The 15,527-nt window shown below is 47.2% G+C and overlaps 1 protein-coding gene across 7 annotated transcripts in view; it reads left to right on the forward strand.

The window, feature by feature from the left end:
- Positions 1–829: 829 nt before the first annotated feature.
- HECW1 (HECT, C2 and WW domain containing E3 ubiquitin protein ligase 1) overlaps positions 830–15,527 on the forward strand; it is a 408,266-nt gene continuing 393,568 nt past the window's right edge. For 2 of the 7 annotated variants that reach the window (XM_051852913.3, XM_089315663.1), the window contains exons 1-2: positions 831–1,657; positions 2,979–3,076. Coding sequence is in view for 4 of the 7 variants with exons in the window: in XM_051852912.3 (XP_051708872.2) it covers positions 1,628–1,657 (30 nt within the window). In the remaining 3 variants the exon portion in view is untranslated. Of the gene's footprint in view, positions 1,658–2,978; positions 3,077–15,527 lie in introns of all 7 variants that reach the window. The other 5 variants (XM_051852912.3, XM_089315664.1, XM_051852914.3 and 2 more) reach the window with 4 other exon arrangements.

Below are 15,527 nucleotides of genomic sequence, written 5' to 3' on the forward strand. Positions count from 1 at the left end.
GCTTTGGTGATACTGTGCTAATTTAGAGACCGTGGATGATGGTTTATGCAGGAATCTCTGGTTGAAAACATCACACGGTCGGTTGATGTTGCTGTTTATTGCTGCATTCTATCCCAGTCTATTCTTGGAGGGTTTTCTTCATCCAGGAGTTGATACTAATTGAAACATAAACTCTCCCAGAGGAAGGTGAGACTGGCTTTCAGGTGTGGATCCTTAGCTGATTTTCTGAAAAGTGGTCAGCATTGAGCTCATCTGACCAGAGCTGATTGCTTGTTATCAGGCAAAGAGAAAGGCCTGGGCACGTGCAGCATGGGGCACAGCTGGTGAGGTTGCCTTTGCATCACCAAAGTTTCCACTGCTGGAAAGTTCTCATGGTGAGAGAGAAATCAGTGCCAAAAGATGTGTGTCAGTGACATGAGCACTGCTGAGAAGTTGCCCCCCAAACAGTGCGGGCGGGAGAGAAAGGAGACGGTTTGAGAAGGTCTGTGTTCACATCTTCAGTAAGGAGTTCTGCAGTCACGGTCAGTCCTTTGTTTACTCTAGAAGGACTCTGGGTTTGGAGAATGGAAAAGAAAACTTTTCGGGGTGTAGGAGTTGCTGGGCAGGAGAATGGGAAGCAGTCAGTAAGCATTGTGCAGGATGCACTTAGAATCACAGATGATGGGGGTGAAGTGCTCCAAACCTCTCTGTCTTACCTGAACACACAAAAGCCAAGTCTCCACCAAACGCCCATATATCGCACACATGGAGCAGCCAGCAACCTACAGCGACCAACATTCACTTCTCTTTGCACCTCAGTTGGCTGTACAAGGAGAGGTTTTGACTGTGCTCTTTTCAGTTTTAGCATTCTTACCCTGTGTGCCTTTTAATGCAAAACCTGGAATTTTTATTGGTTTTGCCCAACAATAGCTATTCTGGGGTAATCTTCATCTATTGCATTTAAAATTATGATGGTTGTTCTGTGTGCTGGTTGTGCAAATACAGAGGGGTGTCCTGAAATGTGAGTGTTCAAAACTGTAATTGAGAGGTGAGGAAAGTGTGTACCACAGAGGCCAGGAACACCTGTCACATGTACCTTCCCAGGGTGTCTGGTGTCTGCACAGACACAAAAGGGTCGGTGAGTCTGGGCTGGCGCCGGATTCGCCTGGTGCTCGTGCTGGGTGGCGGAAGGCTGGGCGGGCGGTAACAAGAATCAATATATATTTACGGCGCGGGCGGGGGTGCGCGGAGCCGCAGGGCGGGGCAGCGCTAATGAGAGCGAGCCCGGCTCGTGGTTGGTTCGGGAGCGTGGTACCCACAGAGGAGCAGGCAAGGAGGGAGGGATGCAGGCGGGAGGATAAAGCAATGAAGTGTGCTGCGTTGCCGCTCGTCAGGCGCCGAGGTGGGAGCCGCAACCCCGTGCGTCTCTGACCCAGCCGGGCCCCTCCTGGCTCGCACACTCCCTGAGCCGGGCGCGCCGCTCCGCCTCGGTGGTGGCCGTGGCAGCCGCTAGCTCCGGACGCACGGCAGCAGCCAGAGCTCGGCGAGAGCCGGCTGGCGCCAGGGTCCCCCCCAGCAGGTTCCAGGTGCCCGGCCCCTATGCAGGGCACGTGCGCCCGCCGGCTCCAACCTGCGCGCTGACGGGAGCATGATCTGTGCCCAGGCCGGGGCTGCCAAGGTAAGCAGGCGCCGTGCGCTGACTCTGCCTGCCCCTCTGCACCCCTGGCCCTGCTCTGGGCGGCTTCCTCGCGGCTCCCGAGGCCGCGGCGGCGCCCTCCCTCCCAGGGGCCGGGATCCACCCTCCTTTCCACCTTCTCGCTTCTCCCGCGAGGTTCAATTGTGAGCGTGGGGCGCGCCGCCGCCCAGGCCGGGCTACCATCCCGGGGTGGCGACCCCGGCTTGGGTATAGCAGGCGCACCGGGCCCTCCTTCGGGGCACGGAGAGAAACAAAGAAGCCCCCAAGCGGGTTCGCAGCGCCTCCCCCGCCTCTCGGCGCCCTCCCAGTGGCGAGGAGGTGTCAGGGGAGGGGGCGGAGAGACCTACGTAATCCCCCTTCCCAGCCCACACCCACCCCTTGTGAACCGGAGCTCAGCGTTTGCGCTTCGCCCTGGGTTCGCTTTTGGACAATTGTGTCCCACGCAGTGCCTACGGTCGACGGAGCGAGCGCTCAGAGCCTCCGCACGAGCTCGCCAGTGCTCGCCCGGGGGCGCCGGCCAACTCCGGTGCTGTCTCCCTTGGGTGGTGGCAGGCGGGGCGGATGCGCGCCCAGCCCCTCCCTGTCCCCAGCGGACCGCGCTGCGCGGCTCACACGGGCCTGCCACCTGAGTTTTAGCGGGAGCGGCCCGTCATGTCGCCCACAGTATTGCGTCCTGCACACAGACAGGGAGGGAGGCGCTGGGCGCAACGCGTCTGGTCCGTTTATGGCTGGAGGTGCGCTCCCTCCTGTCCCTACACTCCCCGGCCGCGACAATGCAGCAAAATCCTAGGGCTCAAAACGCACCCAGCCCCCGCGCCGGGGCACTCTGACTGCGCGGCTGCTTTGACGGCCCGGCCCCTTGGCCGATCTGGGCAGTGTGGATGCGTGGTCTGTGTATCTCGCACATCGCGGCTGGGCACCATAACTTCTTCACTGGCGAATTTCGGCGCGTGGGGAGGAACTGGCAGGGACGCAGGCTGCAGAGATGCCCGGCCTGCTGTGGTTCCGGGCACTGCGCGCCTCCGTCTGCATTGGGCTGACACCAGATAGCAGGTTGGGGTTCTCCTAGCCGCCCCAGGTATCATTTGACATTGCTGTAGTTAGTGCTCACTTCTCCTGGGATCTGCAGTGGTGCAATTCTCCCCTTGTTTTGGTTTTGTTTTTCTTTCGGTTTTTTTCCCCCCTCTTTCCCTTTGAAAAGATAACAGTGCCGTGTTCGGCAGAAATGGATACAGAAAGAGCAGCGTAGCTCAAAAATTAAGGGTGGCATCCTCTCTTTTTTTCCTGGGATCTAAACCGGCAGCTGCCCACCCCGGCGGTGTTGTGGTCCAGGGCTTCTCAAAGCAGGTGGCCAGATCTGCGCCTCTCGTCAGCGGGCTCCCTCCGGCTGTGGCTATTACGGTAATTCATTCTAGGTTGGGGATTCATTTTGGAAATGTGTGTTTTCCACTAAGAAGGGATTAGAGTATGAATGCCTGTGTCTGTTTGGTCGAGAAATAGATTGTGGTCCAGTTCCCTGTGGCCTGTTCGCTCTGTATGCTACCTCCGCGGGAATGTGGCATTGGGGAAAGGAAGCTGGTTAATTCCTAGACCTCCAGGCAAATTGGATTTGGGGATGTTTCATTCCAAAAGCCACGCTCTCACTGATTCTCTTCTGGAATCCCAGTCTGCTGCTGGTGTCCCCTTTGCAGAAAGAATGACAGCTCTCTTTTTGTGAGGGGTGGTGGTTTTTTCCTGAAGGCAGATTGCGGAAGTTTGGTCAGGTTGTTACATTATTGACTTGGTAAAGGTGCCCAGGCGCTGAGAGCGGGAACAGCTTCCCAAGCATCGTTAGGACTGCAGCCGGTGTTATTTGTGTATGTGGTAGCTCTGGACCCGATTCCTGTAACACCCTTGCCTTTCGCAGAAGGATGCATTCAAAGATCACTTTAAGCTTTACCCTCAATGATGCTTGTTTCAGACAGGACTTTCCTTTATACAGGAAACATTAAAAGACCACACGTCATCACCAGTAGAAAAGCTACAGCCTTGTTCCTTACCTTTAAAGTTGGACCAGCTGACTTCTGTGGAGCCTTCTAGCTCCGTCATTCTACCATCACGTATAGAGAGTACGAAAATTGATTCACCTTAGGGAAGGCAAATAATTATAGCCCAAACCACATAAGTGAGCCACGGATTGACTACAGAATTTATGGGTTATTTTTACCCCAGTCTCCGCATTTCTCCCATAAATGAAATTAGCCAGCAAATCAAACAGGTCATTTTTTGGGTCCAAAAGGTTTGGTGAGAGGTTGGGGAGCACAGAAGAATGCTGTATTGATTGAATAACAGGTTTTCCTCTACTTGTGGATTTAGTTTTCATTCCAACTCTGCTCTGGATAACCGGGAACTACCTTATTTCCAATGATTGATGTTTGATTGTTTGTTTCTAATGGAAGACTTTAGATGGCTGTTGCATCCTACGCAGTAATTGGCAACAGCTCCAGACTTTCCCTGATACAATTTGGTATTGCTCATAAAACTTGCTGCCACTGTTGCTTGTTATCAAAATGAGCAAGGCAATGAGTGTTCTCAATAGGCTAGTGAAGCGTTCTCATGTACTCATAGTAATTTTGACAATTTAGGGATAGTTGAGCTTTTGGTCATTGATTCATGCTTAGCTACACAAGTTTCCCCAGTTGTGTACTCTTTAATTTTTAGTTTTTGAAATTACAATCAAAATAACACCCGGTACTTGTTTGGCCCAAGCACTGTTATCCTAGAAGAGCAGTCCCTGCCAGGCATAATTAACCAGTTCCCCCCTCTCTCCCATAGCCTTTTTCTCATCCAGCCAAGGCAGCACTTAGCATACTGCAGCTACTGAGTGGTGAAAGGGCCACCGCCTTATTTAAACTTCTGTGTTCTCCCTACCACTCGTCTCTCCAGCACCCAGCCTTTTGCCTGGAACATGGTCTGTTCTCAGGAGCGTTTACTGAGTGCATTGCAGACCATAAAAATGCCCCCTACTCGTGTAGGTAGGAGGCAGGTAGGGATTCTGTGGTCTGTGAGTCAGCTGGAAGAACAAGAAAGGTTATGTAAGATGCTACAGGGAAACAGTGAGCCAGGACTCACATCCAGGCCTTCCACCACCCTCCTCTGAGAGGGGCTCTACTCACCCGTGGCACGGTCCGGGGAGGGGGTGGCATGCAGAAAGCAAGCTGAGATGGTGGAAGTTTGGGCTGTTTTTAACTGGAATCATCTGGATTACCTATTTTAACTGGAATCATCGGGATTACCTATTTTGACAGACTCTATCTGCTCACTGTTGTGTCCTGTGCTGTAGTGGCTTTAGAAGGAAACTTGTTTGGCTCGGGTACCCTTTTATCCTGCCCTTAAACAGAAAAGGTGAGCACCCTCCTGCCCACCTTCTCTCCAGATCCGAATTCCACCGCCGAGAGCTTACAGAAATGGACTTGTGTAGGGAATGCCACAGACTGACCCATATTTGTTCAAATCACAATCGGCCACTGTAAGATGTGAGTCTGAGATGACCCAGCAGGCAGAGCAGACACCATGATTCTCGGGCCAGCCTCGCTGAGTCTCCTGATAGGCAGATTTCTAAACTAGCAGACCTCGGGACCCCGCTTCTCTGCTATGTATCTGCACAGGATACCATTAGGAAACCAGGAAGTTCAACACACAAGTCCTGTCTGTAATGCAGCCCGGGGCACAATTGATGTTTGTGCATTTTTAGAGAAAACAGTGTGGAATGTTCTATGTGACTGACTTTAAGTCACGTTTTCTTTCCGAGGTTTAGTTTCTCTTTAGAAGTAAGAAGTTCAAAAGAAAATCACTTCTGACACCATGATTCTGTGATTTTTTTTTATTTTTGCTGGTTTATTTCATTGAATTAATTGGAGGGTAAAAATTATTAATGACAATTTAACTAATATGTGGTATAAACACTTATGGCCCTGTGGGTTATCTAGTAACCTTGCCCAGTCCTTTGTTAACACTGTTCTCCACAAATGTGTGTAGTAATTTTCAATTACAACATCTACATTAAAGGAAAGGGTTTGTGACATTTCTTGTTTTCAGAGAGTAGTACAGTGGTAAAAATTGTACAATTTCTTAAATGTACAAAGTACTTAGAATTTTAAGGTTGAATAGTCAGGATACCAAGACCATAGCAAAGCGTTTTTATTCCCATTAGGGGTGTGTTTCAGAACTGAAAGCATTCTTGCAGTCCTAAGTGTTCCTTAAGTTTCATCCAGAAATTTCCCTTTTCAATGTCTCTCCAATTTCTCACTTTTGTCCCCTCCCCCTCACTTCTCTAGGCCATGCGACTTCTTTTAATGTCTCTGCCTCCATTAAGCAAGTGCCTGCAGTACACGGTCACCTACCCTACCTAGCCCCACCACAGGCAGGAGTCAGTCCTCCTCCTTGTCTGTCTTCTCTGTGTTCTAAGGTTTATTCACTGTATTGCTTTTCCTAGTATAAAAAGCTACTATGAGGGATAGAGGCAGTTCAAGTGTTCTGATGACTTTGTGCTGCACATAGATTTTTCGAGGACTTTCTGAGTAACATTTGAAGCTAACATACTACACTTTGGAGTCGTAAAGCCTCTTTAAGTACTTTAGGAAAGAAAGCGGAATACTGATGATTTTATCTGCCCATTCCGTGATGTTCAGATGTGGGGGAGATTGGTGCGTGGTGATTGTGTTCTGTGATCAGGACACTGTAGGGAAAATGAGTAGTGGATGCAAGATGACAACAATGCCACTACTTACTGGCAAAATATCACAGAAACCACTAGACTCCCAGGTCATCTGGATTTCCATAGCAACAAGTCATGTGCACTGTTCACATTATTGGTTCAGAACCCATTCTTTTGCTGTTTTATTTGTACTATGCTTCATGCGCATAGAGGACTAAACAATAAGGATGTAGTGTACAGATGAGCTCTTCTGGTGTTGTCAAGCATCTATTGCATGTGATATTTTGGGGAGAATTCAGTGGATGGAATTTAAGCTGGCTTTGGGGGGTGGGAGAGCTGGATGCCATCTGTGCCCATGATGACGAATGCTCGCATGGAGACTTCATTCGGGGTCCCTTTTATATACTTAGCAGAGCAGATTTTCTATTTCACACTTTCTAGATATATTTGTATTGCACAGATGTCAGGGAAATATCATGTGTGTGAAAGGAAAAAAAAAAAAAAACAAAATTCACATCCATGGCAAGGGATTGTAATTCAATCACTTTGTCCTTAAATTGACACCCATGTGACTTGCACAAATGTTCCCTGCTTTTGCTTTCGGGGTTTAAGTCAGAGCAGTTTGAGAAACTGAAATCTCAATCTTATAGATGATTCAAATTCAGATATTCAGGTTAAGGAAAAAAATACCAAGATAAGGAGACAAGAATTAAATGTACAGAAACCTTGCTTTAGTGTTGTCAGTATCACAGCTGATGGAGCCCGTCAGTGATTTGTTGTTTTCTTTCATGTAGAAAAAACCCCAGGACATGATGCACTTTTATTCTGAAAAGGATTTCTTTCTTCCTTTACAATTATTCATGCTTCCTTTTATGAAGAAAACTTAAAAACTACTTAAGTAAATGTCTTCCTGGTTTTAGCACCGCTGTTTTTGTAGAAGTGAGTTTTTAATAAGTCATTTGAGAGACAGACACATGGAGACAGCTCCCATCTGCTGGGTCTCTCCCTAAATGTTTGCAACAGCCAAGGCTGGTCCAGGCCAGAACCAGCAGCCAGGAACTTAATCTAGTTTCCCACATGCGTGGCAGGGACCCAGCTAGCTGAATCATTGCAGCTGCCTCCTAGGGTCTGCGTAAGCAGGAAGCTGGAATTTGGATCTGGAGCCAGGATTGAATCCAAGTACTCCAGTGTGGGGCACAGGTATCTTAGCAGTTGGACTAAATGCACACCCCAAAGTGAGCTTTTTGAAATTCAGAAAAAATGCTTTTGAGGGTTTCGCCAGCCTTATAACCCTACCCCACCCCTTCAGCATTGGCCCTGATGTCCCTTCTTTCCATGACTGGGTACCGGACCTCCACGTAAAGTGGATGACAGTAAGGAAATAATTGACAGACAAATATTCTGTAACATTACTTCTCACAAAATCCTTCCTGAGACTCCACATCCCCTCACAATCAATTTTCTGTTCCCTTTTATAGAATATGCCTCACTTTCTTCATTCTCTTTTAGCTTTTAAAGATGCATTTATTGCATGTTATTTGTTTTCTATCAACAGTACATTTAACAGTACATGGAATATGAAGCAAAATAAAACAGAAGCCGTCCACACTCCCAAAGCCAGAATGTCGCCAGTTCCTGGTGCATTGGAGCTTCTTGTGTTCTGTTTCATTTCCTCTGCCCGTCCTGAGAGCAGTTGATCCCTTGTCCCTATCGCCCATCTCCACTGTTGTCTCACGCTAACCAATGACTTGAACTCCTGAAGTACAGCGGCCGATCCCCCCATCCCAACTTTGCACATCTCTGCAGCATTTTATGACCTCGGGCTGCACTCTTTCTGGAGTCCCTGGCTTCACCCAGTCCACTGGAGTCTACTCTTTCTCTGCCCCCTCTCTGGATCTGCTTTCTCAGCCCTCTCTACCCCTGTCTTTTCCCATATCAACCTCTGCTGAATTTTGACCTCTCTATGATGTCATCCCCCAGGGCTGGCTTTTCCTATCCCTTCTTACCCACCATCCTTCCTTCCCTTTCGACCCCTTTTTCATGCTGATGATCCTAAATGTATTTCATCAGCTTTGACTCATTCCCAGAACTCCAGACTGGACTGTGCAGCCTCCTCACTCAGCAGCTCCTTAAATTCTCCTCAGTCTTAAAATTCACATGTGACCTCTTAGTAGTTTTTTTGTCTGTTCTACTTAATATGACTGATTCAATTCTGTAATTAATCCACAGTTATTCTTAAGTGTTGAAATTTAACTGAAATGTGATCCCTGTTAAACATAAGAGTAGGAATAAGAGAGGGAAGAGATATATAATTTGGGACATGCTCAAGCTGACTTGCCCCAAATGGTAGAGTTAGAAACAAACCAGGGGACTCCAATTTAATCCCATCAAGGTGGCATGTACCAATGCCATCTCACTAGTCCAAGTGATCAATTTCAGTTCGCAATTGATCATAATGAAAGGACTAAGAGTCAAAGGGAGCACATAAGCAAGTCTAATACCTGCTAACACTAACCGATAGAATAAATAAAGGGGAGAGTGGTCCAACATGGGAAGTGAGATACTCAACAGACTCATAGAATGGCAGATGCCCTAAATAGCACTCTGGCCTCAGAATCAGCCCTAAAGGCATCCGGATCTGGCTGAAAAGCCCATGAGAGTATTTCAGGCATGGAAAGCCAAGACACTCTGGCAAAAGATCTCTGTGAGTGAGATCTCAGTGGAAAGAACAGGTCTTCAAAGAAGGAGGTACCTTTCTCTGAAGGGAGGAGAGAACCTCCACTTTGACTATGACCTTGTCTAAACAAGATAAGAGTCGGAGAACTCAAGGGGCTTCCATAGCCTTGGAAACTCATGACTGGAGCATAGGGAGATTACTGATGCCATAGACAGGAGTGTCAATTGGTAAAGTCAACAACAGGAGTCACTGTGCACTTACTCCTCATGTAGGATCTCTGTCCTTAATGTGCTGTGCATTGAGATTTAATGCTATAATGAGTACTCAAATAATATATTTCACTTGGTGTTTCTATGGGGGTGCAAACTGTTGAAATCTTTACTTAATGCATACTAAACTGATCCTCTGTAAAAAAAAAAAAAAAAGAAAAGAAAAGAAAAGAAACTATCAACTCCCAACTTGACTCTCACTGGGATTAAACATGACAATAGGTCTGATCTGATTTCATCATCATTAAAAAAAATCATCTATTATTTTTCACTTTATGTTTCTGTGTGGGAGCAAACTGTTGAAATCCTTACTTAATGTATACTAAGCTGATCTTCTGTATATTAAGATAATCGAAAATGAATCTTGATGTGAATGGAAGGGGAGAGGGAGTGGGAAAGGGGAGGGTTGTGGGTGGGAGGGACGGTATGGGGGGGAAGCCATAGTAATCCATTATTCGTACTTTGGAAATGTATATTCATTAAATAAAAGTTAAAAAAAAAAAATTCACATGTGAAAAACACAATTTTCAATGCCTCAACCTGCTCCTCCCCCACTGTTCTCCATCTGGGTGAGGGCAACTGTCCTCCCAGTTTCTCAGGGCGAATTCCTGCAAGTTCTCTTGGCTCCTCTCCCTCTCATCCTAATGTGGCTTACAGCAAATCCCCCTTCCTCTCACTACCCCCATCCAGCGCAGCACCCATTCTAAGCCACCATGAGCCCTTCTAATGAGTTTCCTGTATCCCTGTCCATCTGTAATCTGTTCTCTACATAGAGCCCAAATGCATTTTTTCAAAATGTAACTCATTCATTCGTGTCCTAAATGCTGACTGTTCCAGGAATGGGTTTGAGTGTAGGATGGGGCAGGAATGCAACACAAAGCAGTCAAACCCCTGTCCTGCAGGAGGACGTGGTATTGCCTCATGGCCACATCCTCCAAGGGTTCCATGCTCCTCAGAATGAACTCCTTATTTTGCCATCAGGACTCTAATAATTGGGCCCCTGGCCTCACCACTCTCCCTTTGCTCACTTGGTCCCAGCTCTCCATGTCCTTGCTCTTTGGAGAATGTGCCAGACACTTACTCTTTGACTCCTCCCTTGACCTGTTGGGGTTGTACCCCCACCAGTTTGTATCCCAGCCCCCTCAGCAATTGGATAACGCACCCTCCGAAAGCACAGCCAAAGTCTACACAACAAAGAACTATCCTAAAACCATAGGCTATGGTTGGGCCCCCTTGACACTCTGCTGTGGCCAAGTGGATCTCTTTCTCCATTCTCTAGATTTACCCTGTGCTTGTCTGCTACACTTGTGTGCTTTTTCTTTATGCTCTTGCTACTCTTAGACATTCTACCCTTCTGTAAATTTTCCCATTCTTGGGATCTAGCTTAAACCTTGCCTCTTATCAGAAGCCATTATTGGTTTCCCAGTAGGATATGATATTTTCCCCACTGACTTCCACAGTGCTAGGCATCATCACATACCCACTATGAGCTCTCCTGTCCTTCAGCCTCCCTGCTAAATGATGAGTACCTTTAGGTTAAGAACTGGGTCACATTTATCTTAGTGATCCTGAAAACACTTGTCCTAGTATCTGCCACAGCAGTTACTTCTCTGAATGTTAAATGAATGAGTGACCCCACGAACAGCCCAAGAGCTGGGAAGGTTTGCATTGTGTTGCTTCTAGAATGTTACGCACAGTGTGTGCATCCAGGGATTGCAAGTCCTAATGACAAGTAGAAGCTTAGTAGATGTGAGCTCCACAGGGATGGAGATTTTTTTTTTTTTTTTTTTTTTGGTCAATTCTCCTAAGTGCTAAGAAGAGTACTCTGCACGCAATAGCTATTTAAATACTGAATGAAGCAGATAGCTGATGTCTTCCATTTCCAAAATCTTGTTAAGTAAATAGCAGTCCTGAGGACTGGAGAGGGTTTCTCAAGCTCCCCAGCTGGAGGTTGAAGCTCATGTTCTACAGACTAAGTGCTGCCTTCTCCCCACTCTCCAGCCCTGCTATGAGCAGGTCAGGCTTGAAAGACACTCACCCAGTAACATTTTCAAGGTGATTACAACATTGGAGGGGCGACTTTTTTAGGCAATGACCGATTTTTAGATATTCTGAAAAAAAAAACAGGGTAGAAATTTCAGAATCTCAAAAGACTCAGATCTGGAAATATGAGCCAACATGTTGTGGATACAACATGCTGTATGTCCCCAAGGTTTCCATCTCTGTATTTGTGGCTTATTCATTTTACCTAGCGGATCGGCAACCTTGGCTTCCAAAGGCTGAAATGGGAGAGGCGTGGATTTTGCAGAAACTTTTGTGTATGTGGGTGGGTGAGGCAGCTGATGCCTGTTACAATGTCTCTCAGGGAGGATGACTTCAATGGCAATAAAGTCATCAGGTTATCATTTTAGCAGGTTGTCTTATTGTCAGTGTTATCCTTTCTATTTCTTTAAGATTTATTCTTTATTTGAAACGCAGAGTTTACAGAGAGAGAGAGAGAGATCTTCCCTCTGCTGGTTTACTCCCCAGGTGGCTGCAATGGCCAGAGTTGGGCCAGTCCGAAGCCAGGAGCCAGGAGCTTTTTCTGGGCCTCCCAAAGCCTTGAGCCATCTTCCACTGCTTTCCCAGCCGCATTAGCAGCCTGCTGGATCAGAAGTGGAACAGTTGGAACTCAGACCAAAGCCTACATGGGATGCCAGTATCTCAGGCAGTGGCTTTACCTGCTGTGCCACAATGCTGGCCCTGGTGTTGTCCTTCTTTAATAACATTTGATAGCAAGCTAGCACCATTTTTGATGACATATCTCTCACAGGAATGGAGCAAGAATTCTCCCTCCATTTGTTGCAATAAAGTAAAATCTTTCTATCTTAGAAGGGTATATTCAAGTTATGGAGTGACATCCTTGAGGAAAAATAGCTAAAATTCACAAATTGATATTTTCACCTATTTCCCAGGACAGATGAATGATATCAACTTGTATATAATTGACATTAAGGAAGCCTCAAGTTTCTAAGGAGAAATTTGACTAAGGGACTCATGAATCCCGAACCAAAATAAAAATGCATTAGGTATATATATACTCACTGGCATCTATATACAAATATGACATATAAATACATATGCTTTTTACATTTTCAAGTGAATTTTAATTATTCACTCAGAAAACATTTCTTGAGCTACTATTATGTGATGAACATCTTTGAGTATGGGAATTTTTCTACCCAGACAAAAATCTACCCACAGTTTAAGGCGAAAACTTCTAAAGACAAAGCAGATCTAAATCCTTGTAGTGGAGAAACACCAAATTTGAGAAGGCAAATGGAAAGTTTGGCCTTTAAGACTGAGTATTTTATTTTTCACACCATGTTTGGAGCATCTATTATGTACCAAAAACTGGACTGGAGACAATTACTAGGGTGAATGAATCCACAGCCATATTTCCTCGCAGAGCTTAGAGTGAGAGCCTCAGGTTTGCAATGTTGCTTGCGGAGGAGCCACATACAATTTGACCGTCAGCTCCAGCAGCAGGAGTGAGCATTGAGCCGATGGGTTACGACGTGTTGGTCTCATGTTGGAGTGCTTGGGCTCTATTCCTGGCCCTGGTCCCCGACTCCACATTCCTGTCAGTGCAGACCCTGGGAGACTGTGATGCTGGCTCAAGTAGTTCGGTTCCTAACACAGGAGAGACACGGACTGTGTTTCTGGTTCCAGGCTTTGGCACCAGCACAGCCTCTGTGGACACAGGCATTTGGGGAGTGAACCAGTGGTTAGCATCTTTCTTCCTTTCTCCTCCTCCTCTCGCTGCTTCTCTAATAAATCTTAAAAAAAAAAAAAAAAAAAATCAAGTACAACATTGACCTTGTTTAGGGTTTAGAAACCCCTGTGGTATCCTTTACTAAATTTGTTTTTACTGAAAGACACTGTTCTTGCAAATGACCTTAGGCACCTGAGGCCCGAGGTGCAGGGTGAGCCGGCTGCTGTGGGACATGCTCGCTTGGCGCTTGAACCTTTGCCCCCCGTTTCCAGTCTCCTGGTGACACAAGGTCTTTTTATTTTTATTTTTTTGACAGGCAGAGTGGACAGTGAGAGAAAGAGACAGAGAAAGGTCTTCCTTTTTGCGTTGGTTCACTCTCCAATGGCCGCCGTGGCCAGCGGCGTGCGCATTGCACTGATCCAAAGCCAGGATCCAGGTGCTTCTCCTGGTCTCCCATGGGGTGCAGGGCCCAAGCACCTGGGCCATCCTCCACTGCACTCCCTGGCCACAGCAGAGAGCTGGCCTGGAAGAGGGGCAACCGGGACAGAATCTGGCACCCTGACCGGGACTAGAACCCGGTGTGCTGGCGCCACTAGGCAGAGGATTAGCCTATTGAGCCGTGGCGCCAGCCAACCTGGTGACACAAGGTATCTCCTGGAGCAGGAGCCCTTTTCATCTAAATCTTCCACGTGAACCTGAGTAGCTGTGTCAAAGTTCATGCCTGTCTGACCTTCACACCTCGGTGGTCTCTGCCAACTCAGGACCCACAGGTGAAGTGAAGGGCCCAGCTTCCTGTACATCATGAGTGGGTGGGCAAGGCCAGGGTGGCTGAAGTTTCTGGACACTGAGCCAAAGCCTGCGGGCCTGTCCGGCACTGAGGGATAGTGGTGCGATCGCTCTTCACGCGGGGTGAGCTGCGGGTTGGGAGGGAGGAAAGAAGGCTAGGCCTGTCTCTCCAGAGATCAGGATTAAGTGGGGTTTATCACCTTAATCTAGGATAAATTGTAGTCTCTTGGAGAAAGCATTGAATGAACACTTTCAGCTACAGTGAGAAAGTTGAGGGGAAAACAAATGAAACAAATCTAGAAACCCAAATTGTGTCAGCAGATGAGGGAGTTTCCAGGCAGGAAACAGGAGGAAAAGCTTAAACTGGATGGAAACATTCATTCTGCGGCCCCAGCCCCTCCTGTTGTCAGGTGTTCATTTGTCTCCACTGAGCAGTGTACTTGTTGTGCTGTTTTTGTAGAAACATTAAGCTTTGTGGTAGGAATTTTTTCTTAATTATTGGAACTCTCACCTCTTGAAGTGTCATATTGGAGGCAAAAGAGAGTGGATGGCTTTGCTTTTGCATTTAGCCCATCTTGGTATGAATTTGCAAATGGCTTTTGAGGGATCCAGGTATTTTATTTTTCAAATGTATTTTTTCAAAGTGCTTTTAGCAGGTCGAACTCATGACTTCAGGCATTTGTCAGGCAATGAACTCAGTGAGGTTTGAAAAGTAGCTAAGCCCTTTATGGATTCATAGAATGCTGGAAATAAAAGGAACCTATGCCTGGTTCCATTTAACCCCCTTATTTTCCACATGGTAAACCAAGTCAAGAGCATGTCACAGAATTTGCACTTGTTAAACCTGGAACTGGAGCTTAGCTCCATGCTTGAGCCTGGGAACCCTGCAATACTCTTTGACAGCTCATTGGAAGGCAGGGCTGGGAACCCCAACACCCACGGGGCCCAGCAGATATCTCAATTGAGCAAGCGTGTAGAGCTGCAGTCTTGGGGATGGGGAGACTGTGGTGAGCCAGCTCAAGCTCCTTGCTGCTCAGCTTCAAGCCAATTGCTGACATGTAGGAATGTGATCCAGTGTCTTCAGTGTCTTTAGTTCTTTTTTTTTTTTTTTATTTTTTAAGAAAACCAGAAGGTTGTGTTAAGCGGGGATGGCTGGGATAGGTTCTTGTCTTTGTGCAAGAAAGGATTCAGACATGAGACAGAAAGCAGTGGTAAGCAAGTTAGAAAGGTTTAATGGGGTAGGGCATCCATCCGAACTGATGGGCACCTCCCCAGACAAGAATCTGAAAGAGGATGCGCAGTCACTCAGATGGGGAGAGCAAGGTTACATGGGTAAACGGAGAGAATACACCTGGCAGGCCAGGTGGGCAGCTCGGGAAGCTGAGAGCTCAGGGAATAGTCTGTATTCAGACAGGGGCTTGTAAGGGAAAGGGGCCAAGTTCTTCCTGCTTCTCCTTCCCCCCTCTCTTCTCTAGGACAAAAGGCTTGCTGAGTGCGAATTAGGTGAAATTCCTCCCCAGGTTTCGCTACATAGTGCTATCAGACTGGGTCTCCCACCTGGCTCTGCACAGAGGAGCTTCCCCTAGGGAATCTTCCTTGGAGGAAGGCTGTAAAGCTTGTATTGCTCAATGTTAAGAGGCCAGGTACCCCATTTGGTGCTGAGGAGAGAG

This window comes from Oryctolagus cuniculus, chromosome 16, assembly GCF_051225735.1.
Source record: "Oryctolagus cuniculus isolate XC-2025 breed Fujian yellow rabbit chromosome 16, ASM5122573v1, whole genome shotgun sequence".
Classification (NCBI taxonomy): Eukaryota; Metazoa; Chordata; class Mammalia; order Lagomorpha; family Leporidae; genus Oryctolagus; species Oryctolagus cuniculus.